The sequence below is a fragment of the Artibeus jamaicensis genome, unplaced genomic scaffold (assembly GCF_021234435.1).
Source record: "Artibeus jamaicensis isolate MK-2021 breed Jamaican fruit bat unplaced genomic scaffold, CSHL_Jam_final contig_3206, whole genome shotgun sequence".
Lineage (NCBI taxonomy): Eukaryota > Metazoa > Chordata > Mammalia > Chiroptera > Phyllostomidae > Artibeus > Artibeus jamaicensis.
The window spans coordinates 2,494,231-2,521,227 of NW_026521757.1; the positions used below are offsets into that span (position 1 = coordinate 2,494,231).

General features: G+C 38.2%; 1 protein-coding gene across 2 annotated transcripts in view; it reads left to right on the forward strand.

The window, feature by feature from the left end:
• The window catches only part of EPHA6 (EPH receptor A6), a 911,975-nt gene that overhangs the window by 863,944 nt on the left and 21,034 nt on the right, over positions 1–26,997 (forward strand). For both annotated transcript variants that reach the window (XM_037132782.2, XM_037132783.2), the window contains exon 15: positions 7,930–8,079. In XM_037132782.2, the coding sequence (XP_036988677.2) occupies positions 7,930–8,079 (150 nt within the window). The remainder of the gene's footprint in view (positions 1–7,929; positions 8,080–26,997) is intronic.

Genomic DNA, 26,997 nt, shown 5'->3' on the forward strand with positions numbered 1-26,997 from the left:
AATTATCATTAGAAATTCCTCAACTTAGTCTTTAACCATAGTATGTGTGTTTTCTGTCCTGTAATTCTTTTTTTCCTTTTTTAAAAATTTTATTTAGTTATTTTTCAAGTACAGTTTTCTGTCTATTTCTCCCATCTCAGTCTCTGTTTTTCTTAATGACTTGCAGGAACTCTATATATGCTCTAAATACAAGTCTTTTGTTAGTCAGTAGTGCTACAAGCATCCTCTCTCATTCTGTGGCTTGCCTATTTGCTCTCTTTTTTTTATAATAAATTTCATTTAGTTACATTTCAAGTACATTTTTTATCTATGCTCTCTTTTTTTTAATTTATTTTTTTATTGATTATGCTGTTACAGTTGTTCTATTCCCCCCCTTCATTCCCCTCCACCCTACCTCCCCATCTCCACCATTACCCCCCTTTAGTTTATGACCATGTGTCTCAAGTCCTTTAGATTCTATATTTCCCATGCTATTCTTGCCCCCCATCTATTTTCTATCTACTGTCTATGCTACTTATTTTCTGTACCTTCTCCCCCCTTCTCCTCCTCCCACTCCCCTGTTGCTAACCCTCCTTGAGATCTTCATTTCCATGTTTCCACTCCTGATCTAGCTGTCCTTTTAGTTTGCTTTTGTTTTAGGTGTGGTTGTTAATAACTGTGAGTTTGTTGTCCTTTCACTGTTCATGTTTTTTATCTTCTTTTTCTTAGGTAAGTCCCTTTAACATTCCATATAATAAGGGCTTGGTGATGATGAACTCCTTGAATTTGATCTTATCTGAGAAGCACTTTATCTGTCCTTCCATTCTAAATGAAAGTTTTGCTGGATAGAGCAATCTTGGTTGTAGGTCTTTAGATTTCATGACTTGGAATACCTCTTTCCAGCCCCTTCTTGCCTGTAAGGTCTCTTTTGAGAAATCCGCTGACAGTCTGATAGGAACTCCTTTGTAGGTGAGTGTCCCCTTAGCTCTTGCTGCTTCTAGGATTCTCTCCTTCATTTTAGTCTTGGCTAATGTAATTATGATGTGCCTTGGTGTGTTTCTTCTTGGGTCCAACTTCTTTGGGACTCTCTAAGCTTCCCGGATTTCCTGGAAGTCTATTTCCTTTGCCAGATTGGGGAAACTCTCCTTTATTATTTGTTCAAATAAGTTTTCCACTGGTGGCTGTGCCTTTCCCCCTTCTGGTACCCCTATAATTCGGATGTTAGAGCTTTTAAAGATGTCCTGGAGGTTCCTAAGACTCTCCTCATTTTTTTGAATCCTTGCTTCCTGACTCTTTTCTGTTTGGCCATTATTTGCTTTCTTCTGGTCCACTCCATTGATTTGCGTCCCAGTTTCCTTTTCATTGCTATTGGTTTCCTGTGTAATTCCATTCATTTCAATTAGTTTCGTCTTCATATGTTTGTCTAATTTGTGGCTATAATCAACCAGTTCTGTGAGGATCCTGATCACCAGTGTTTTAAACTGTGCGTCTAAGAGTTTTGCTATTTCTTCATCGCTTAGATTTATAGGCTCTGGGGCTTTGAGATCTTCTTGAACCATTTTTGGTCTGTTTGCGCCCTTTAAGTGTGAGGTGCAGAGCCTTGGACTCCCAGGTCGCTGAGTTATGACGCTGTATGTGGAGGTGGGGTCAGAGCGGGGAAATGGCGGTGCCCTCCGCTGCCACTTGCCGTGGGAACCTGCTGGGTCCCGGTCCAATTGCCCACTCCCTCTCTTGTCTATCCGAGCACAAATGTGCGACCACAGTCAACCCGCAGCCCTGCTCCATCGCTGTTTCCCCACGGTCGCTCACTGGGTCGCTCACTAGGTCCAACCCTGCGCCTGGATTCCGCACACTTGAGTCCATGTGACCGAGTTTTCCTGTGCAACCCCGCCCCACCAGCTGCTGGTTTCACCCCTTACCGGTCAGGCTGAAGAATTTGTTGTTAACAGACTTCCAAAAAGTTCAATTTTCTGTGTTCTGACTATGTTTTCTATTGCTAATATTTAGTTGTCTCTAAACTTGGTTGTGTGAGAAGGCACAGTGTCTCCACCTATGCCTCCATCTTGGCGGAAGTCCTTGTACTGTAATTCTTATAATTATTGAAATTTGGGTACCACATAGATAAACTGAGGAAATAAGAAAAGGTCAGTCTGCAGGTAGATTGTTGTCAATTCAAACCTTTAAGGTACCCATCCAGTGAGTAAGAAATGAAGAGATTTCTTTGTGTGTTCTAGTTTCTCAGTGGAATTTCTCACCTGATTTCAGTACTAAGCCTCTGTAACCTTACTATATTTCAATTGATTGTGTCCTCTGTTAAAGATTAGAGGATTAGGCACTAAAACTGAGATGTTAGTTAAATATACCTGTAATACAACTCCACTCCTGGGGCTCAAGGTTTACAGGTGTACAAGGCTCCTGGTTTCCTCTTCAGCACTTTTTCTGCTACAGCCTAATTATCTGCTTATTAGGCACCAGCCCTGGATATTATTCGAGAAGAAAAGAAAAAGGGTTGCTAACAGCTCTTACAGTGGGGATCCAGTTTGCTTACTTCCCGTTTTTTCTTTTTATCCTAAGTAATGAAGCTTGCCCTGTAAAGGAGCAATAGTAAATGCAAAGGCTTTTGAGTTACATCTCAGTCATTTTGATCAGCATCTTGGTAACTTTTTTTGTTCTCACAAGCATATGGTAAAGCAAGATAAAATGTTCCAATCATTGTGATTTCAAATCTAAAGTACTATTTGTTCATTCCTGAAACCTGAAACAAACATCTGGTGGTTAATGCTTTGAGGGGGGAAAAAAAAAGTACCTTAATGCATTACCTCCATCTGTGATTCAAAATCATGGGCAAAAATAGGCAGAGAGATTAAGCCACAAAGTTCATACATTAAATTAAAAGAAGAAGAAGGCCTTTGTGCTTCTAAAGTAAATAAAGGGATAGAGATCATGCAGTAATCTTAATGACCTCTTCCTTTCTGTCTCATCTTGCACTTAGATGTAAACTATATCCAGTGTATATGGCCCCGCTAGAAAAAAAGATTTGAATGCTTCCTTATGTCAATCCCATGTATACTCAGAATTATTCTAGTTTATGCATACTGTCAGATTCATGTTACCATGCATTTTTGTTAATTAGAATTGTATCTCCTATATTAAAACTTCTGTGCTAATTTTTTAATTTAAATTATTTTATTGTTGTTCAATTACAGTAGTCTGTATTTTCTCCCTCTCCCACCCGCTCTAAACCCACCTCCCTTCCTTGCTTCCATCCATGTGTCCTTTATAGTAGTTTCTGAAGACCTTTCTCCCCACTGTCACCTCCCCCTTCCCCTCTGCCTATTGTTAGATTGTTCTTAATTTCAATGACTCTGGTTATATTTTGTTTGTTTTTTTCTTTTGTTAATTATGTCAGTTAAAGGTGAGAGCATATGGTATTTGTCCCTCACCACCTGGCTTATTTCACTTAGCATAATGCTCTCCAGTTCTATCCATGCTGTCACAAAGGGTATAAGCTCCTTCTTTCTCTCTGCTGCATAGAATTCCATTGTGTAAATGTACCACAGTTTTTTGATCCACTCATTTGCTGATGGGCACTTAGGTTGCTTCCAGCACTTGACTATTGTAAATTGTGCTGCTATGAACATTGGGGTGCATAGGTTCTTTTGGATTGGTGTTTCAGAGCTCTTAGGGTATAATCCCAGCAGCAAAATTGCTGGGTCAAAAGGCAGATCCATTTTTAGTTTCCTAAGGAAACCAAATTTCCTAATGAAATTTCATACTGTTTTCCACAGTAGCTGCACCAATCTGCATTCCCACCAACAGTGCACTAAAGTTCTCTTTTCTCCACATCCTCTCCAATGCTTATTTGTTGATTTGTTTATGATGGCCATTCTGACTGGTGTGAAGTGGTATCTCATTGTGGTTTAATTTGCATCTCTCTGATGACTAGTGATGCTGAGCATCTTTACATGTGTCTCTGGGCCCTCTGTATGCCCTCCTTGGAGAAGTGTCTGTTCAAGTCTTTTGCCCATTTTTAATTGGGTTTTTTGACTTTCTGGAGTATAGTCATGTGAGTTCTTTATATATTTGGGAAATCAAGCCCTTGTCCAAGGTGTCAGTGGCAAATATGTTTTCCCAAATGGTTGGCTCTCTTTCCATTTTAATGCTGTTTTCTTTAGCCATGCAGAAGCTTTTTAATTTGATGAGATCCCATTTGTTTATTTTTCCTTTATGTCCCTTGCTTTAGAGGACATATCCATGAAGATGTTGCTGTGTGGTATGTCTGAGATTTTCCTGCCAATGTTTTTCTCTAGGACTTTTATGGTGCTACGACTTATATTTAAGTCTTTTATCCACCTTGAATTTATTTTTGTGTATTATATAAGTTGGTGATTGAGTTTCATTTTTTTGCGTGTAGCTGTCCAGATCTCCCAACACCATTTGTTAAAGAGGCTATTTTGTTCCATTTTATGCTTCTTCTCCCTTTGTCAAATATTAATTGACCATAGAGACTTGCGTTAATTTCTGGGCTCTCTGTTCTGTTTCATTGGTCTATGTGCCTGTTTTTATGCCAGTACCAGGCTGTTTTGATTACAGTGGCCTTGTAATACAGTTTGATGTCAGGTATTGTGATCCCTCCTGCTTTGTTCTTCTTTTTCAAAATTGCTGCAGCTATTTGGGGTTGTTTATGGTTCCATATAAATATCTGAAATGTTTGTTCTATATCTGTGAAATATGTCATTGTTACTTTAATAGGGATTGCATTGAATCTATAAATTGCTTTGGGTAGTATGGGCACTTTGATGATGTAATTCTTCCAATCCATGAGCATGGCACATACCTCCATTTGTTTGTGTCTTCCTGAATTTCTTTCTTCAGTGTTGTGTAGTTTTCTGAGTACAGGTCTTTTACCTCCTTGGTTAGGTTTATTCCTAGGTACTTTATTTTTCTTATTGCTTAAAACTTCTGTGCTAATTTTTATACTTTGTTTTTAGATATATTCTAGCTTACACTTTCTATTACAAAATGACAGTGGAATAGAATTTCAAATAAAGATGCATTGGCCCATCTTCTTGCTGTGTCCTCACTTGACCTTTTTCCTGTTCCTGCACACCTGTGTTGTGACTTTATTTTCTGATAAAGACACCAGTCATACTTAATTAGGGCCTTACCTTATGACCTCATTTAACCTTAATTATCTTTTTAATCACCCAATCTGTAAATATAGTCACATTAGGGGTCAGGGCTTCAAAATATGGATTTTGAGGATAGCAATGCTATTAATCAAACATTCTATAATACCTCGCCCTTGAAGAAAATAGTAAAATCTTACAGAGGAACATGATAAAGTTATTTATATATCAAATTATATGAAATATAAATTTATATGTAAATTATTTATATGAGATAGAGTTTACAAGTGAATGCACATGAAATAACCCTTAACTCTATTTTATAAGTCTGTCTTAATGGAGCACACAAAGATTTAGCAAAAAATCAGCCCAGCAAACTAGCAATTCACATTTCTACAATATTGTTTGCCAGAAGAGACAAAGAAAGATCTAGAGTCAAAAATGCCAGATGAGACTGCTGTTCTTGTGTCTGTTTTGAGATCAGATCAACAGATTTGGCTTTCAAATGCAAAGCCAAGGCTGAGGCACCTTGGCCACAAACAGGCAGTGCAACAGAGGCCGCTGTAGTGCTGCTGCACCCACACAAGGCTGAGTGTCCTTGTCCCTCCGCAAGCACAGACCACACTGGTCTTTTCAGAACACTACTTCCATGTTCTGTTGGACTGACAATGTCCCCATTCCTGAATTTTGTAATGCTCTGTGTTAAGAGTGCCTGGTTTAGTAAATAAAAATAAAGGGCACCCAGTAAATTTGAATTTCAGATAAACAATGAATATTTTTTTAGTATAAATACATCTCGGGAAATATTTGGGAAATATTTAGAACATAAGTATGTACCATATTTCACCATGGGACATACTTATTCTAAAAATAATATTTGTTATTTATCTGAAATCCAAAATTAACTGTGGGCCTATATTTTATCCGGAAGCTCTACTTTGAGATCAAGATTGAATCCTCTCCTTGCAAATCTATTTCCCAACCACCACCCTCTTAAACTAGTATTACCAACTTTGTAAATTTTATTTTCTGGTCTTAATGTGGTGCTGCCCCAAAGACGAAAACCCCAGGTTTCAGACTGTTCTACTATACTACTGTATAAATGGTTATGAATGCTCAATGTTAAAACATTGAAGTTAGTTTGGCTGAACTTTTCTCTCATGTTGAAGCATTTACATCTGTTTATCAATGCCCCATAATACTACTGTGATGAAATTACTAGAGATGATGTGCTTACTAATGTGGGGAGGACTCTCTAAACCTCTAAATCTTTAAACCCTCATCTCAGTCTACTCACCTGTAAATTCAGGTGATTGAATTCAAGGTGTTTTCCCCAAGGTTCCTACTACCAATTTTTTGCTACAGTTCTTTAAAATGAAGGTTCCATTAACGTTGGCATTTGCCTGGTGAAATCTAATTTTTCTTATTTCAATTTAATCTATTTTTCTCTTCAATTAAGTAGTGTTTAGATTACTAAATAAGTGGCGTTTAGATGACTTGATTAATGGCTTCACCTTTAAAGATGTCTGATCTAAATTACTCAAGTGCCAAAGAATGTACCCTTTATTTCCTTCCAGCCCCCACTCGCCCCTGGCACCAGACTTGGTGCACACTGGGTATCAGATGAAAGTGCTGACCATGTTAAAACAGTTTCATTATACTGGGTTCTGACTGTCAAAATAATTTACTGTGAAGGCGGTGTGAGACCTCTGTCTGGAGCAGCTCGTTGTTCTCTTCCGCCATCTAGCGGCGCCAGGATTGCTCTCGTCCCCTCAACTTGCTGTTCAGAGCTGCAAAGATTTCAAAGATTGTAAATCAAACAAATGAATTGTTTTATTCTTGTCATCACAGTAAAAAGGGGATTTGTAGTGCTTCAAGAGATAAAATGTAATAAATGTTGATAAAAATAAGTGTAACAAAATAGCCGACTTTAATACCTAAATAGTATAGATTAAATTCATTCCATTTAATCTCTTTAATATATTGACGTTAACTTGAATTTTGAAGAACAAAAATATGAACTAGCCTAAAAAGGCTATAAAGAAAGATTATCTTTCTCAAGTGCTCTTGTATAATGTTAAGAATTTTTTAATTTAAAATAAATGTAATCACAGCAGATGAAAATGAAAGCGGGAAAGGAAATAAGGTTCTAACAAACATTGAACTGGTAGAGAATGTCACAGTTCTATATTTAACCATTTGTCTTCAATTAAGTTAGAACTTATTATCATTATTATTTATACATGCAATATAATATTTAATGAATGTTGAGTGATGTTCAGTTTTAATGTCCTATAATCTAAAACTTTCTTCAAACAGCATGATGGTGTGTTTAATTGTGTGAATCTAAAGTGAAAATAAATTTCTCTAATGAATGAAGTAAAATATTTCTGAAGTGTGACTTATTCCCCATTAAAGCTGTTTCCACTGAATAACTATTATAGGAGAAATATTTCTGCGACATTAACATTATTCTAGTTTTCTTTTTATTTTTACTCAAAATATCAATACTGTCATGCAGTATTTAGGTCTTTCTAACAAGATATTTAATTGGAATGTCATTTTGCTTTTTTTTTTTTTTGAAGATTTTTTACTTATTTATCTTTAGAAGGGAAGGGAAGGAGAGGGAGAGAAATATCAATGTATGGTTGCCCCTAGTGTGTCCCCTGCTGGGAACTGGCCTGCAACCCAGGCATGTGCCCTGACTGGGAATCGAACCGCGATTGTCTGGGAATCGATCCACTGAGCTACACCAGCCAGGGCTCATTTTGCTTTTAATACACTTGTGACCCAGCTGAGAAATCTCCCATTTGTTTTCCAGGGTGGGAAAATACCCATAAGGTGGACAGCCCCAGAAGCCATCGCCTACAGAAAATTCTCCTCAGCAAGCGATGCATGGAGCTATGGCATTGTCATGTGGGAGGTCATGTCCTATGGAGAGAGACCGTACTGGGAGATGTCTAACCAAGATGTAAGTGCCGCCCACAGCTGAACACCGCTATGTTGTGAGGGTGAACACATGGGCACTGAGGGGGAAATGTGCCTTTTGCCCTCACTCAGGTTAGGCCTTATCTTCCTGAGAGTTGTTGGGGCCTGTGGCTGAGTTTGAAGAGCTAAGTAACCTCATGCTGAACTGTATTTGGTGTCACAGGGTCCAGCTGATGGGCTTTGCCATGTGAATAGTTGATCCACATCCCACCTCTGAGGCGTTCACACACATTGTTCTAAGGCAGCATAACTGTGCTTGTACTGCATTCAACCTACGAGGGACAAACAAGAAAGAGTAATGTTAACCTGTTATCCTTAGGGCAATTTAATATACCACTGTAAACAGCAAAGTAATTTAGACTACATATTGCTTAGTGGGAATGAATGCTTTCAGGCACTGTATTATCTGTATATGCCATCAGGTATGCCTCTTTAAAGCTACGTACATGACCCTTTATGCAATCTGTTTTGTTTCTGTTATATCCATAGAAATTACCTTGGTGGTAGATAACACTACAGAATAAGATGGTTAACATCCATTTGACCCCTACAACTTGTCCCGAGTGATAGAGACAGCAGTCAGAAAATGCAAGTACCTTGGCTAAAAAAGTGTGCTGTCAGAACTGAAAATATACTTTAATTCCCCATTTCCTCACCTCAGAACTCACACTCATTCTATTCACTTGCCTTCCACAAAGTATCTATGGTTTCTGAGACAATGGCAACAAAAAATCGCCTCTGATGGGATTCTGAATGCTCACAGTTAACAACAAAGACAAGGTAACTATAGACAATCCCTGAACACACCCAGAGTATGACTACTATCACATCTCCTTCCTTTTTTTTCTAATCAGTTGCTTGAGCAACCCCTCCACACCTTACACCTCACTGATCCATCTCAACTTCAAGTTGTCTGAGTATCTGAACAACATAGTCACGAAGTTTATCCTTTCTTAATTTGCTAAGTGTAGAGAACACTGGATTTGGGTTAGCTTACTGTGGTTCCTATTCCTCCCTGGCCTCGAGTGTTACTTTCAAAGCTGAGTCCTACTGGGTCCTGTGGATGCCCCCTCACTCTGTGGAAATCGCCAGGTCTAAAAACGTACATGGCAGCAGGTTTGAGGTTGTACACACCGGTCAGTCATCACTCGCCAAAGCCCACCATCAAAGCACAAAGCCAGCATGGCCAGGTCCTGCAGGGCATCTGCCTTTGAAGTAACAGAGTGTCCTGTAACGAGCCACCTCTGCTCCACTCCCAGCACTCAGACCTTGGGATCCAGGTCATTTGCCTAGGGTCTCTCTACTATTCTTCAGGGAATTTTAATGGAAGGAAATCATTGCTCTTCCCTGCCACTGGGCCTTGTTTGGGACAGCTTATAACTATCACTCCAGTGCTACTTAAAATGGAATGTCACAGGCAGCAACTTGACCCTTCGGTCCCAGAAGGAACTCTTTTTTTTTCTTAACCAGTCATCCAATATAACGGAAGCCCTGGGCTCAGCACCACGGCTCCTGTCCCACTCTAACCCCAGATCATGCTTGCCCTCTTGATTTGGTTTGACCTGATAAAGTAGCCTATTCAAGCAAATCTCCAAAATAAAAATTTCTCCTCCAGGTGGGTTCAAGTCTTCACTGTAGAGAAGAGCTCTTCCTTCAAGTACACTCCTTAACTGGCACCCCATTTAGTCCTTGCCTTAACCCCCTTAACCAGTTTCCTAACAAACTTCAAATGAAAAATTGCCTAACTCAGAAGCCTCCAAACTTTACTAATAATATACACTGCCCAATAAAAAGTTCTTGAGCATTCACAGCTCATGATATATATATATTTGTGTATTATATATAAGAACGACTATACTGATGTAGTCATGTATTCATTTAAAAATATTTATTAGGTGACTTCTCTGCTTCAAGAACTAGAGATACAACAAAAAACAAACATTACACCTGGAAGGGATCATGAGGATTATCAAGTTCAACCCCAGTCCAACTTGATTATGAAAAGGAGGCATAGAGAAGCAACATGATTTCCATAAAATTACAAAATAAGGGATTTAACAGTGATTGTAGAAGACAATGCTAATCACCTTCTAGAATAAGTCGGGGGCAAGGAGAAGAGAAGAGGGAACAGCTGCTTCTTTCCTGGTGGTTTGGGTTTCATAGGCCAGGTGCCTCCCCACGTGGGCCCAGTGACTTCCTGCCCTCGTGGACTTACACTCTGGCCAGAGGGAGGCACGCTGTAAACAATGTAAATAAGTAAAAGATCCAGTATGTGAGAGGATAATCAATGCTTTCTGGGGGAAAGCAAGAACTCAGGATAAGAAATGCTGGCGGTTTGATTTTAAGTATGTCATACGTTATAAAATACATTCATCAAATTCACTCCTTTATGTCCATAAAAGTCCTAATTAATCATGCTTATTAGACCTTCATAAATAGTCATTCTTATAATAGAATAAGACAAATAAACATAAAGAGAACTTCTATGGTTTTTTCCTGCCCCTGATTATTGCCTCACTACCTGGGGTACATTGTACCACAGATTTAGTGACTGTGGCCATTATTATGGAGACGATAAGCATCCATGAAAGTCACTTAACTTTTCAAAGTACCCAAGTTTAATGACCAATAAATACAATAAAAGGACTGGGTTAAATGATTTGTAATATCCCTTTTAACAGGACTATTACATGCTAGTATTTTATAATGTCTGCAGAAATAGTTACCATACTTGACTCAGCAAAGGAGTGATTCAAAGTGTTCTTTTCTGAAATTTAGGACATGCCTGAATTGCTGTGGAGGTGCCAAGAATGAGATAGGGCTTCCACAGAGCAGAGCAGGTGCAAGTGAAGATACCAGATGAAACAGGGTTTGGTTTTTTCTCCCCCTAGAAGAGCAGCCTCTGAAGGAAAAAGCTCAAATGTGAGGTTTCCAACATAGACCCCAAATGTCAATTGTTGCCTACAAGAATCCAAACACTCTTGTCCATCCATTTCTTCCTGGATCTTGCCCAGCAGTTTACCCAGCCATTCTGGCCATGGATAATGATGAGCTATATAGTCAAGATGACCATTTAGAGAGCAATTCTGTCTACTAAACCTCATTTGGCCACAAAGACTATGTCTGGAACCAGGAAGCTACTACAGCCAGGAATAGACTCTTAACATTAAGCCCATTCTCATTCATGCAGGATTGCCAGTGCCCACAGCACAAGGCTGAACTCTCTCCACCCAGAGCTTGGTTGTTTTTCAGGGACCAGGGAGGAGTTAAGCTGGCTATCTTCATGGTCTTCGAGTGCTTACTAAAGTATATTCAAGCAAGAATCTGAAACTTAGAGAACAAGTTCAGGGGATGGGGGCAAGGGATATGGGAAGGAGCCAAACCTTTGAGGTGCTAAGGTCAATACAAGACTGAAGGAAAACAGTAAGAGTGAAAATCTTTTACAAATCTTGTGATTTTTTTTTCTGCTGCAATAAAAAGAGTTGAAATTTTTTTTGGCTTAATATGTAGGAAGTCGACATATCTGTGAAGATGGTATAACCAGAATTTCCATTTGGAAGCTTAATGAAAACTTTCCCAGATGCTCCTCCCCAAACACTGGTTATTCCCTGTCTTGCACTTCTTATTTTTGTGGTCAAAGTATGATTTTATGTTTGACTTTCTGCAACCAAGGTGCATTTTAAATGAGGAAAGTAATGTTTTAGACAATAAAAATTCAACTATGTTCTGTTTGAATATTTTATATTTTTACTACAGTTTGATGAGTTTAGCCCAGCTATGGCTTAATTAAACATGGAATGTTAACATGCTTTATGATTTTTAATGAGTTTAGGAAGTTTTGCATAGTTTTGATGAAAGAGTCCCTCCATTCTGCAGACTGTGGCATTTTTTATACAAACAATTCTGAGCCTGCAGAATTTGTTTTAGTGAATAATATAAGGTTTCCCAAAGGTCAGTGGTATTGTATAAAAAGGAAATGAGAAAAATAGAGTGCACCAGACTAGTCCATGAAAGGCCTAAGAAACATAACAGCAGGTGCACATGCCAGTCACTGGGCCAGGCACGCATGCGGCTAGGGATGCAGAATTAGATAACCCAGTCCTTATTATCCAGGAGCCCAGTATGTAGGTGAAGAGATGAAGTTCTGGCATTTACAAGTCTTTCCCCTGCCACCAAATAGATTGTACACACTTCAAAGACCTCATGCTGTCTACCTTTTTTAAAGTTGATTTTAGAGAGAGAGAGAGGAAAGGAGGGAGAGAGAGGGGTGTTTGTTGTTCCACTTATTTATGTATTCGTTGGTTGATTCTTGGATGTTCCTTGACCAGGGATTGAACCCACCACTTTGGCATATTGGGATGACACTGCAACTGAGCTGTCCAGACAGGGCCTTCCTACCTTTTTTGAACTAGAAATAACATTGTGTGAATGCAGCATCGCTATTTTAAAAATATATGCCAAGAAAGCATGCATACTCTGTTATTCAGGTTCCTTTTGATTATAAACAACAAAAAGCCAAGTCAAACGAAGGTAAAAATTAACATTTTTTTCATGCATGAGACTAAGAAGGTAGCTTAGCAGTGCTCCATCTCAAGGACCATGTGGATTTTTAGTGCTTTTCTGGGTTTGTTGTCCTCGGAGATCTGTTGTCCTCAGATTTTTCTCCTATTGCAAAGCTCTTCTTTGCTGTATCCTTTACACTCCAGAGTTGAGCATTCCAGCTCAAAAACCTCAGCAAAATGAGACCATCCGCCTGTGAAAATTTATGTGCCACTATCAGAGAATTCTGCCTGACTCTGTTAGGGCCCTGCTCAACCCTGAACCAAAATCATGCCAGGAAATGGACACTGTGGTTGGCCCAGCTGGGTTGATATACCAGCCTGTGCACTCAGAGGCCAGGGAAGCACTGTGATTGGCAAGTTCCCCAAAATCACATGGAGTGAGGAATTCCCCAAAGGAAAGCAGTTGTGTTGCCAGAGGTATAGTATGCTGTCCTTTTTCAGTGCATGCTGTTTTCAAGAGCAACTTTACTTATTGCAGTATTAATGACCACAAATTAGTATTTTTAATATATGCTATCGATTATGCTATTACAGTTGCCCCATTTTTATCTCCCCTTTATTCCCCTCTGCCCTGCACCCCCCCACCCACCAGCATTCCCCCACCTTAGTTCACGTCCATGGATTGTACATATAAGCTCTTTGGCTTCTCCATTTCCCATACTATTATTAACCACCCCCTGTCTATTTTGTACCTACCATTTATGCTTCCTGTTCCCTGTACCTTTTCTCCCATTCTCCCTCCTCCCCCTCCCCAATAATGCTCCATGTGATCTCCATTTTTCTGGTTCTGTTCCTGTTCTAGTTGTTGGCTTAGTTTGTTTTATCTTTGTTTTTTAGGATCAGTTGTTGATACTTGTGAGTTTGTTGTCATTTTATTGTTCATGGTTTTGATCATTTTCTTTTTCTTAGATGAGTCCCTTTAACATTTCATATAATAAGGGCTTGGTGATGATGAACTCCTTGAATTTGTCCTTATCTGGGAAGCACTTTATCTGCCCTTCCATTCTAAATTATAGCTTTGCAGGATAGAGTAAACTTAGATGTACATCCTTGCCTTTCATGACTTGGAATACTTCTTTCCAGCCCCTTCTCTTCTGTAAGTTTTCTTTTGAGAAATCAGCTAATAGCCTTATGGGAACTCCTTTGTAGGTAATGTCTCCTTTTCTCTTGCTGCTTTTAAGATTCCTTCTCTTTAATCTTGGGTAATGTAATGATGATGTGCCTTGGTGTATGCTTCCTTGGGTCCAACTTCTTTGGGACTCTCTGAGAGTCCTGGACTTCCTGAAAGTCCATTTCCTTTGCCAGGTTAGAGAAGTTCTCCTTCATTATTTTTTCAAATAAATTTTTAATTTCTTGTTTCTCCTCTTCTCCTTCTGGCACCGTTATGATTTGGATGTTGGAACATTTAAAGTTGTCCCAGAGGTTCCTAAGCCTCTCCTCATTTTTGTGAATTCTTGTTTCTTCATTCTGTTCTGGTCGAATGTTTATTTCTTCCCTCTGGTCCAAATCATTGATTTCAGTCCTGGTTTCCTTCCCATCACTGTTGGTTCCCTGTACATTTTCCTTTATTTCACCTTGCGTAGCCCTCACTTCTTCCTCTATTTTGCAACCATGCTCAAACATTTCTGTAATCATCCTGATTACCGGTGTTTTGAACTGTGCATCTGATATTTTGTCTATCTCTTCACCACTCAGTTCTACTTTGGAGCTTTGATCTGTTCTTTCATTTGGGCCATATTTTTTTGTCTTGGCAGGCCTGTTATGTAGTAAGGGGTGTAGCCTTATATATTCTCCAAGGCGGGGCAATCCAAGTTGCTGCACTGTGGCACTGTATGCTGGGGAGTGGTCCGAGAGGGAATAATGCTGCTTGTTTGGCTCTTGGCTAGGTTTCAGTGACTTCCCCCACCATTCACAAGCAAATTGGGCACTTCTGGTGCTGATTCCTGGGTGGCTGGGTTTGTGTAAGTTCTAGGACCCTGTGGGTCTCTCCAACAAACTCTCTTATGAGGCTGGGAGTTTCTCCCACCGCCACAACCCCCGCAGGTTTTTACAATCAGGGGTTTTGTTGTTTTATTTCCCTTAACTGGAACCCTGGGTTGTCTCCTCTGTCTCGCTCCCCAGTCATTCCTCCCAGTTTATCCGCATTCAAATGTGGGACTGCCTGGTCCACCAGCTGCTGCCCAGCCTGCCCCAGTCCTCCAGCCACTGCCTTACCTCAAATCCTCTCCACCCCGGCTGCCCGTCTCTTCCCCTCCTACCAGTCTGCATAAATGATTCTTCTTTAACTCCTTGGTTGGCATACATCCGTACAGTTCAATTCTCTGACAGTTCTGGTTATTTTTTGTTTTTAAATTTGTTGTTGTCCTTCTTTTGGTTGTACAAGGAGCAAAGTATATCTACCTACATTTTCATCTTGGCCTAAAACCCCAAATGGCTCTAAATTATTAACTTTGCACATCACTGTATTCTAGTGAAGCAGCAGGTGTATTAGAAAGATCATGAAAGCTTTAGAGGACAGTTTCTCAGCCTCAGAACTATGGATGTGTTGGGCAGAATAATTCTTTGTGTGTGTAGGTGGAGGGGCTGTCCTGTACATTGTAGGATGGTTAGCAGCATTCTGGCCTCAACCCAATAGATGCCAGTAGCACCCTCCAAGGCATGACAACCAAAATTGTCCTCATCCATTGTCCAGTCAAGGATGGGGTACAAAATCACTCCCAGTTAAGAGCCACTGCTTTAGAGCTAGAAAGACCTGAGTTCAGATACTAGCTCCACACACAATTTACTGGCCATGTAATCTCAGGCAAGTAGTTTAAGCTTTCTGAGATAGTGTCTATAATGGGATTCAAAACACTCAACTGCAGGATTTGAAGAAAGTAGAGATAGTGTATGTAAAGGACCTTGTACATAGTGATTAATCAGTGGTGATAATAATAACTTATTTATTATGAGCCAAGTATGTTAGATTATTAGATCATTTAACCTTCACAATAATTCTCTAAAAGAAATACTGTTTTTACTATTATTACTAGATGAAAGAACTGAGGCTATCTAGAAAATTTAAGTAACTTACCCAAAGTTACTAGCTAGTTAATGATAGAATGAAGTTCATGGCCCCTGCTCACTCCAAAGTGCCTGCTTTCACTCTCTAAGCTGTCTAATTTTTAAAGGCATCTCCATACCACAGAAGTTCTGCATAATGAGATCAAGCATCTTTAATTATGTATGCCACCCTGTCACAAGAAAAGTGTTTTCATTGTTTTCTATTAGCAAAAAAATGTGGATTGACTCACTGTTGTTTGGAGTTATAAATCTTTTCTGCAGTATTTTGTATCTTGATGTTAAAAATTTATAGTATGTACCACATTTATGAATTTCTAAAAATAGTAGCAGTAGCTTAAAATCAGATTCTAATGACCAACATATTTAGCCTATTACAAGAAACATGTCATAGGCACATTGAAGGTATACAACTTCTAGCTGTTTTGAACACTTTGTTCCTTTTTTTTTAGCTTATTTTCATCCAAATTCAAGATAATTGCTGTTTACTCCATAGGGGAGTACATGTTAATGCTAGGAGCTACACAAGGTCCAAAGATGATACAAAGGGCACTGAAGATCTTCCAAACTTACACTGTGTAATGTGCTTAACAGAAGAAAATGCAAGCAAAATATGAGCAGCAGGCAACATTAAATAACCAAATCCCCATAGAGCTAAATGTAGGGGAAAAACAACCACCACGTAAATGAGAGGCGACTTGGCTCACACTAATGATCTAACACAAGGCTGGAGTCTTGGGTTTTGTTTTGTTTTGTTTTGTTTTTCCCTAATGTGATGATATTTTTAAAAATCCTCCTTGAAGCAATTTGAAACCCAAGTGCCTCCTGGGCACAGTATTGGTTAAGCATATGCTGCAAAGCTAGTTCAGTTTTGTAGCAAAAAGAACCAAAAAGAACCACTTTCAAGAAGCATTTCATTTGAGATTCACTAGGAAACATAATGCTGCTTAATATTTTTGTGTTGTATTATTCCTTACTTTTCAAAAAATTTTATATAGTAATGAGTTTTGCTTTAATTTGCTTTCAAAAGCTTAACTGGAAAAAATAGAATGTAGCTATAAGATTATTTTTTATAGGTGAAGTGGTTGGAAGTAATCTTTTGATATTATCTGAATCGATTCTATATTTTTTTCAAAACTTGAGGAGGAAGAAAATAAGCTCTTACCATATTTCTTGTTTGTCCCCATAATTCTATAACCTTTCTCAATTATACGTCACTACTTCAGCCAAGAATGGTGGATGTGTAGAATCCACTTACCTAGAAATGCAGTATGATTTTATGACTCAGAGAGTCCAGCCATTTCCGATTTCAGTCTCTGATTAGATTTTCCTGACTCTGCTTTATTATGTAATGGTCCTTGTGTAATGGTCTGTGTAAGATACAGTAAATTGCTAAAGGCCCATTGCCATTATTTCAACTTCCATATTACAGAAAGAATTTTTGCATTTATTTGAGTTTATAGTCTACAAAAGCAATTTTTGAAGTGATCTTCTTTCTCCCCTTTTTTCAATAATCCCTACTAGTGGAACCTAGGCAATAGAAGTCTTTTAATTACACATATACCAGTTACACTAATGTGATTCATGCCTGCTGCTGAGGCAAGAGTAATAGAGGGTATTATGAGATATAATCAATTGTAATAGTAAATAATTCAAATAATAAAGTTCCAAGTAGAGGAAACCAATAACCAATATGCTATTACTACAGTGTAATTTTCAAGGAAACTTTTAAGTATTTTTTATTGATTATGCTATTAGAGTTTTCCCAATTTCTCCCCTTTTATCCTCCCTCCACCGTATACCCTCCCAACCTTCCAGCATTTCCCCTCTTAGTTCATGTCCGTGGATCATACATATAAGTTCTTTGAGTTCTCTGTTTCCGGTATCATTTTTGACCTCTCCCCATCTATTTTATGCCTACCAATTATGCTTCTTCTTCCCTGTACTTTTCTCCTCCATTCCTCCCCTCCCCCTCCCTCCTGAAATCTCTCCGTGTGATGTCCATTTCTCTGGTTCTGTTCCTGTTCTAGTTGTTGGCTTAGTTTTTGTTTTTGTTGCTTATTTTTTCTTTAAGATTCATTCGTTGATAGTTGTGAGTTTGTTGTCATTTCACTGTTCATAGTTTTGATCTTCTTTTTCTTAGATATGTCCCTTTAACATTTCATATAATAAGGGCTTGGTGATGATGAACTCCTTTAACTTGACCTTATCTGGGAAGCACTTTATCTGCCCTTCTATTCTAAATAAAAGCTTTGCTGGGTAGAGTAAACTTGGATGTAGGTCCTTGCCTTTCATTTGAAATACTTCTTTCCAGCCCCTTCTTGCCTGCAAGGTTTGTTTTGAGAAATCAGATGACAGCCTTATGGGAACTCCTTTGTAGGTAACCGTCTCCTTTCCTCTTGCTGCTTTTAAGATTCTCTCTTTATCTTTAATCTTGGGTAACTTAATGATGATGTGCCTTGGTGTATTCCTCTTTGGGTCCAACTTCTTTGGGACTCTCTGAGATTCCTGGATATCCTGGAATTCTATTTTCTTTGCCAGATTGAGGAAATTTTTCTTCATTATTTGTTCAAATAAGTTTTCAATTTCTTGCTGTTGTTTTTCACCTTCTGGCACCTTTATAATCCAGATATTGGAATGTTTCAGGTTGTCCCAGAGATTCCTCAGCCTTTCCTCATTTTTTAAAAAATTCTTCTTTCTTCATTCTGTTCTGGTTGGATGTTTATTTCTTCCTTCTGGTCCAAATCATTGATTTGAGTCCTGGTTTCCTTCTTGTCACTCTTGGTTTCCTGAATATTTTGCTTTATTTCATTTTGAATATCTTTTATTTGATTTTTTTCACTTTTTGACCAAGCTCAATCAGTTCTCTGAGCATTTTGATTATCAGGGCTTTAAATTCTCCTTCAGATAGGTCGGCCATCTCCTCATCACTTAGCTCTTTCTGAAGTTTTGCTCTGTTCTTTCATTTGGGTCACATTTTTTTGTCTAGATGCACCTGTTAAGTTGTAAGGGGCGGGGCTGTAGATATTCAACTGGGCAAGGCAACCCTCTGTGCTGCGTTGCGCTGCCTGTGAGGGAGAAGCCAGAGAAGGAACAATGCAGCCCTTTCCAATAAACTCTCATGTGAGATTGGGAGTTTCTCCCACTGTGGCAACCCCCGCTGTAGTCCATAGCCACCTCTGAGTCTGTTTCCCATTCAGCCAGCCCCACTGGCAGGGTCTGCCGCCTCATTGCATCTTCTCTCAGCGGGCCCTGCCCACATGGTCTGCTGGGCTGTGGTTCTTACAGGTCTGGTTGTTCTGGTTGACTATTTCTTTAATTCCTTGGTTGTTGGAGCTCCATAGAGTTTGATTTTTCTGGCACTTCTGGTTGTTTATTGATTTTAGATTGGTTGTTATCCTCCTTTTGGTTTTGTAAGGAAGTAAAGGGTTTCTATCTAGTGTCCATCTTGGCTGGAACTCTCAAGGGAATTTTTTATTAAATGTCCAAAAAGTTGTAAAATGTATACATGCCAGCAATATTTTTATAAAAAAACTAATTACACTTTTGGTTTCTGTTTGGGGAAAATTTATTTACAGTCTTTTGCTTTAACATTTTTATTTTGTCTTTTGTGCTCTTCAGAACATTTACAAAGAAGACATTTTAAAATCCCCTTTTCCTTTGTACTCATAAAATATTGTGCATAGCTTTTGGATATTTTAGTAGGTTTAGGAAATGTATTATATACATTGCCTAATATCTTTCCATTGCCTGTATTATATATGTTGCCTAATATCTTTCTAAAATCAAAATGATGCACCATTTTGATAATAATTGAAGAAATATTTGGCTTTTTCCCAAAAAGCACTTGAGAAAAATAAGGCCCTGAGTTTTAAGAACATTGTCTTCTTAAAGAAAAAATGTTTTAAATAAATAGATTTGGAACATGTCTTTATATTTCCAAAAACTATAATTTATTGGAGGAGAATTGGCATAGTAAGGAATATCATGGTTCCCCAAATCCTCCTGGTCTCAATTTATCAGGATATACTCTGGCTCCATCTGGATTTTTTGTCTCCCTGTACTTAGAAGCCAAATCTAGATCTGAAGGTTACAGAACTTTAAGATCTAGAGATGCTACCGAAGATCCTGCAGATTTAGCCTTCAGTTTAAATGATACTAGAAACATAGGTTTTTGAGCTGAAATGTACTATTGCAAGTACTGAATCCAGTTCTCTTCTTTACTAATGAAGAGACAGAGGCTTGCCCGATGACAGAGCTTGTCAGTGACAGTTTGGATGTTGATGCAGTTCAGATGACTCCTTCCCTAATGCTCTTCCCACTGTTTACACACAGAAGCATATTTAGATTGAAGGTATTAGTTATATCAGTCTCAAAAAGGTTGACTTTAACTGTTAAGGATAAAGATTTTCCAAATAATAAACCATGTTATCTATAACCTTTTAACCTATGAAGTCCTACACTTCATATTGTTTCCCATTTTGTCCACTCATGCAGCAATCTTAAAGGCAGTAACCAACTAAGGACAAGCACTCTCCATTTTATACAGGCCCTGTATATTTTATTGTGACTTCAAAAAATGAGGTTTAAGCCCTGGCTGGTGTAGCTCAATGGACTGAGCATAGGCCTGTGAACCAAATGATCACTGGTTCAATTCCTAATAAGGGCACATGCCTGGGTTGCAGGCCAGGTCCTCTGCAGAGGGGTGCACAAGAAGCAATCACACATTGATGTTTCTCTCCCTCTCTTTTTCTTTCCATTCTCCTCTCTCTAAAAATAAATAAATGAATATTTTTTAAAATGAGGTTTGAGAACTGTCTTAAGTATAAAATTTTGAGAAAGACTTTATCTTTAAGTTTAACGAAAATCTTGAGCTTCCATGCCATAATTATTTGTTTGTTTTTAGAGAGAAAGGAAGGAAGGGAGAGAGGGAGAGAAACATCTATGTGAAAAAAAACATCAATCAGTTGCCTCTCATATGCACCCCGACCAGGGACTGAACCCATAACCCAGGCATGTGCCCTCACTGGGAACCAAACTGGCTGCCTTTCACTTTACAGGACAACACCCAACCAACAGTCACAGGACTCAGTCAGGGTTGCCATAATTATTTAAGTAGTAAAAATTAGTCTCTGAAAAAGTGCTTTTGGTCTGTATGTAGGAAACTACTTTATCCCCTCTTAATGTACACTGAAATTTCTCTTGCATTTTGTTTGCTTTTCACCAAATTATAAATTTTGTATCTTGAAAAATATCGAATAAGAAAATAGATATAAGATCATAAATGTTATTTACTTATAACCACTTCTTTTCTGTCTTTTTTTACACATGTAAACACAATCTTTATATTAAATATAAGAAAAATGCATTACCAGTGTTTTTATTAATACTGCACTATAAATTGCTGCACTATAAATCTAATATCCTAAATGTACAGGTAATCATTATCACAGAAATTAAGTGTGCACTGGGACTCTTTGCTTCACCATGCCCCTTCTACTCAAAATTATAAGTTTTCCCTAAAGCCATGAAAAATATTTAGAGACAAAGAAAAAAATAAAAATATTTCCCATTCCATTTACTACAGTACATTTTAGTCTTTACTAAAATTTTGACATAGTTTCTATTAAAAGAAAGTATAAATAACTAAATTCAATGTGCTGCTCTTTTTGAAATATTCGACAGTTTTATAAAAATGTGATTCCCTGCACAACTGAAACAATCCTTGTTCAAGGTTTTGTTCAGGGATGTTTAAGTGTCTTCCTATTGACTGTCTGCTCCTTGTTTGCCTGGTTTAATAAAAGTGCACACTGCCTGCTTTGATTCAGAAACTGTCAAGGCAATTGGAGAACTCATCAGATTTAGCAAGAGTAGGATAGTCTGCTACATGTTGATTCTAGGCTGTTAAAAATTGCAGTGTCAATGACAAGGAGCCAGCACGATATATTTAGAATCGCCAGCCAGGTCTTAGATAATACCTTCTGACAGAATCTAATTCCTTCTGCCTCTGCATGGAAATTATCACTGCAGTCATTTTCATATTTTTTCACTTTAATTTTTGCCTTACATTTTAAAATAAAGGTATAACCTTATTTAACTCTTCTCCAAAAGATGACAGCCTACAACTATCATAAAAGTGAAGTGTTAAAAAAAATTCTTTCTAGTTAATTATCACCCCTTCAGATCCTAAAACAACAAACCTCAATTAGTCTTCTAGACAAAGCACCCATATGCTCCAGGCTCTCTCTCAGTCCTTAATTAAGGAATCAGAAAATACCTGTAAAGTATTTTCTGTCTCACAAAAGAAATGTTTGCAAGGATAAAAACAAATACTAAAGGTTTTCTGGAGCTGACCCCAAAATATAGCTTTTGTAAGTCACATCCACGACAATTGGAGCTCTCTTCTTTGACTTGATAAGGCTTGTCCTAAATTATGGGAACAGATGGAAAAAAGAAACAATTGCTGTTTGAGGGGGCACTCAGCTTCCCCAGCTGAGGAACTGCAAGCATTCTGTAGTGGCCAGACCAAAGGGGTAAAGGGGACAGAGTCAGGGGTAGACACAGAGCCAGGGTCATAGCGAGCCAGTGCAAAATTTCGGGCATGGGAGGAGTCTAATCTCAGTTTCACTTCAGTAGGATTGCGTGAGTGTACTTGGAGGATGATTGCAGGAGGAGAGACAAGACTAGTTAGGAGGCTAAGGCTATTGCAGTGATCAAAATGAGAAATAAGTCATTTGTAGAGGGGCTTAAATATAAAGCAGATTTATAATATGTTAATGTGGTAGAACCAGCATCAGAGAAAGCAGATGCCCAAATAACTGCCTCATCTCACTAAAAAAAAATTGTGGTAAACTTTGCAAAGGACAGAAATCCCAAAGGAGAAACAGGGTTAGTTTTAACCAGAATTAATCTACAACACCTCTATGACAACTTTATGTATAAGTGATAGGTATAGAAATTTGGAGAGAAAGCTGAGCTAGAGCTTTAGCAATGGAAGTCATAAGCAAATAGTTGAGAGTCAAAACACGCAGCATGCAGGAGGGTAAGAGAGGGCTTAAGATCTAATTCCAGGGGAATGGGTCAGGGATGTGTCTCAAGAATTAATCAGATTGTCTCTACCACTGCCATGATTCAGACACTACCAAGATGGTAATACTAGTCTGTTCTTGAGAGAATTACAGGAATTACTAGTTATGTGATATTAACTCAATCTGTTCATCAGTTCGAGCTTCGGTTTTCTTACCTATAAAAATGTGCATAACCATATTCATACAATCAGGTATTTTGAGACCTTAAATTACGTTAAAAAGTGTAGCCCAGAACTCAGCACACAATAAGCTCTCAAAGTAATAATATATGTTTCTTGAATCTGAAATTAGAAAGCTCATAGAAAATTGAACTCATCTTCACTCCATCCCCCAAATTGCTTCTCCCGTGTCCTCTGTCTTTGCCAGTTGACCAAGCCAAAAACCCAAAAATTATTCTTGTTTTCTGCCTCTACTGCTACATCTAATCTCACCCCACACCTGTATGCCTGCCAACTCAGTCCACTTCTCGTGCACCAACGACAGTCTCCACTAAGTCCTCTCTAATCTCTCTCCTGGATCACTGCAAGCCTCCTTCCTGGCCTCCTGCCCCCTCCAATGCATTCTCTGCTCTGCAGCCAGAGTGAACTGCCAAAAGGCAACTCTAATTACTTGCTAAAACCCTTTTCCCTTTGCAAAAAGTTTGTTTACAGCATTCAAAATAATTTATAACCTCAAGTAATATAAACTTCACTTGCCCTTGCATCCTCAAATATCACCATTTTTTTTCTCTGAAAACTGTTCTAGCTGCATGAATCTACTTTCATTTCCCGATTGGGTCACATCGCCTCTCCTCCCATCTAACTGACCATGCCGCCTTCCATATGTGTTGTATATCCTCTAAGATTCAGCGCACCTCCTCTGAGAAGCCTCCCACAGGCTATGTGAGGTGCTCCTTCCACAAGCTCCCATAGCTTCTTGGCCTACAAGGTACTTACCATAGTCATACTCCTCAGGCACCTTCACTAGATTATGCATCTCCTAAAGTAAGAAATAGTTCTTACCCATTGTTATACCTTTATGCACAGTATGCTCAATAGCACATTTAAGTGACTAATATATCTGTTTGGATGAGTAAGTTAAAAATCCATTATAAAGATGTATCTTTTAACCATTTTTGTGAGTTACATTGCTTGAACCTCTTCTCTTTGAAGCCAGAAATTTCAGGTGTGTGGTCTTGGGCAAATTAAACCTCCCAATGTTAGAGGGATTGAGCAAAAAATTAAAAAGAGAGAGAGAGAGCAAAACTCATGGACATGGACAACTGTGTGGTGATTGCTGGGGTAGGGGAGTGGAGGAAAAAGGAGGAGGGTATAGGTGGAATAAATGGTGACAGAGACTTGACTTTGGGTGGTGAACACATAATACGCTATACAGATGATGTGTGGTAGAATTGTACACCTCAATGCTGGTTATTAATTTTTATTAATACTGGTTAAAGTTATTAACCAGTATTATCCCCCAATAGATTCAACAAAAAGGAAAAAAGAATCAGAAAAAATAAAATAAACTTCTGAATGTTTAAGTTCCATGTTTATAAAATGGGAATAACAATAGTACCTACCCCATACAGTTTATTGAGAGGATTAAAAGAGTTGATACACACAAATCATTTATAACTGACACCTGGAAGTGCACTCAATTATTAGATGTCACTATGATTATCACTGTTATCATTATTGTTATTACTATTCTTTTATGAGGTAGAACCCTAAATGTTTGACACCTGTCATAACTAGGGCTCAAGACAAATTTCACAAGGTCACAAGATTAAAAACTGAGGAAAACTTAAAAACCAGAGATCAGCAAGAAAAAAAGTCATGAGTCCCCAGATTTTCCCACTGTTCCCACAGAAAGGCATACTGGAGCCAGACACACACTGAACACATTATGGGTAAAGATTTCAGGGGAAAGGCCACCCTCTCTTGTCACTATTCTTATAGGACTATCATGAGAGCAACTCTGTCAATGAGAATAAATAGCCTGCTTAGCACCAACCAGTCTGGATTTGGGCATCAACCATTTACAGCAGTCTGGGAAGGTCAGCTCCCAGCAGCCAAGGACTTTGAAGCCAATGGGAGACAGTAACACCTCTGGACAAGAGCAAGAGCCACTAATATTACAGGAAGCTGAGTTTGGATTCAGTCTCTCTGCCTCAGGAAAGCAAGCCCCAATCTCACCCAGCTCAATCTCTAGGCAAATGAGAGTGAGATGGCAAGATCACTTTGGACGATGCTGTATGAGACACCAATATTTTAATATTTCCTCTATAGATGACTTCAATTGCTATCATGCTATGCTTTCAATCCATCTTGAGTAGTATGGTTTGACATTGGGTATTGTGATCACTCATACTCTGTCCATCTTTCTGAAGATTGCTGAAGTTATTCAGGGTCTTTTTGGTTCCATATAAATTTTTGAAATATTTGCTCTATATCTGTGAAATTTGTCATTGGTATTTTATTAGGAATTACATTGAATCTATATATTTCTTTGGGTCATATGGACATTTTAACAATGTTAAATTTTCTAATCCATGAACAGGGTATATGCTTCCATTTATTTGTGTCTTCCTTAATTTCTTTCTTCAGTTTTCTATAGTTTTCCAAGTACAGGTCTTTTACCTCCTTGAGTAAATTTATTCCTAGGTACTTTATTTATCTTAGTGCTATAGTAAATGAGAGTTTTTCTTAGTTTCTCTTCCTGATGTTTCATTGTTGGTGTACAAAAATGCCATCAATTTCTGAATATTGACTTTGTATATGTTGTTTTGCTAAATTCACTTATTAGGTTGAGTAGTTTTTTGGTGGACTATAGGGTTTTCTATGACACTATCATGTCATCTGCAAGTAATGACAGTTTTACTTCTTCATTCCCAATTTGGATGCCTTTTATTACTTTTTTTTTGTCTGATCACTGTGGCTAGAACTCCAGTACTATGCTGAGTAAAAGTGATGAAAGCAGACGCCCTTGTCCTCTGCCTAATGTTAAGGAGAAAGCTTTTAGGTTTTACCCATTGACTATAATGTCAGCTGTAGGTTCCTCATATATGGCTTTTATAACTTTGAGGTATGCTCCCTCAATTCTCACTTTGCTGAGTGTTTTTGTCATAGATGGGTGCTGTACTTTATCAAATGCTTTTTCAGCATCTATTGATATGATCATGTGATTTTGTTCTTAATTTTGTTTAGGTGGTATATTACGTTCATTGACTTGCAAATGTACTATCTGTGCATCCCTGGGATGAACCCCAGTTGATTACCATGTATGATCTTTTTAATGTATTGCTGGGTGTGGTTTGCCAATATTTTGTTGAGGATTTTAGCATTCTGTTCATCAGAGGTGTTGGCCTATAGTTTTGTTGTTGTTGTTGTATCTTTATTTTTGGAATTAGGATGATACTGGCCTCATAAGGTTTAGGAATCTCCCCTCTTCTTCAATTGTTTGAAATAGTTTGAGAGGGATAAGAGTTAGTTCTTCCTTAAGTATTCAGTAAAATTAACCTGTGAAGTCATTCCATCCAGGGCTTGTGTTCTGGGTGTTTTTTGATCACTGCTTCAATCTCAGTAGTTGTTATCAATCTATTCAGGTTCTCTGCTTCTTCTTGATTCAGTTTTTGAAGATTGTGTGTTTCTAGAAATTTATCCATTTTGCCCAAGTTTTCTAATGTCTTGGCATATAGTTGTTCATAGTAATTTCTTACAATACTTTGTATTTCTGTGGTATTAGTTGTAAGTTGTTCTTTTTCATTTCTGATTTTATTTATTTGGTTCCTCTCTTTTTTTCTTAATGAGTCTGGTTAAAGGTTTGTCAATTTTGTTTATCTTTTCAAAGAACCAGCTTCTGGATTTGTCGACCCTTTGAATTGTTCTTTTAGTCTCTATGTCATTTGATTCTGCTCTGATCTTATTTCCTTACTTCTACTCATTCTGGGCTTTGTCTGTTGTTGTTCCTCTAGTTCTTGCAGATGTAGGGTTAGGTTGTTTCTTTGAGATTTTTCAGTTTTAGGGAGGCCTGTATTGCTATGAACTTCCTTCTCAGTACTGCCTTCACTGTGTCCCATAGATTTCGGGTTGTTATGAGTTCATTTTCATTTGTTTCCTGGTATCTTTTGATTTCTTCCTTGATCTCATTGTTGACTCATTCATTGTTTAATAATGTGTTATTCAATCTCCATGTATTTGAATGTTTTTG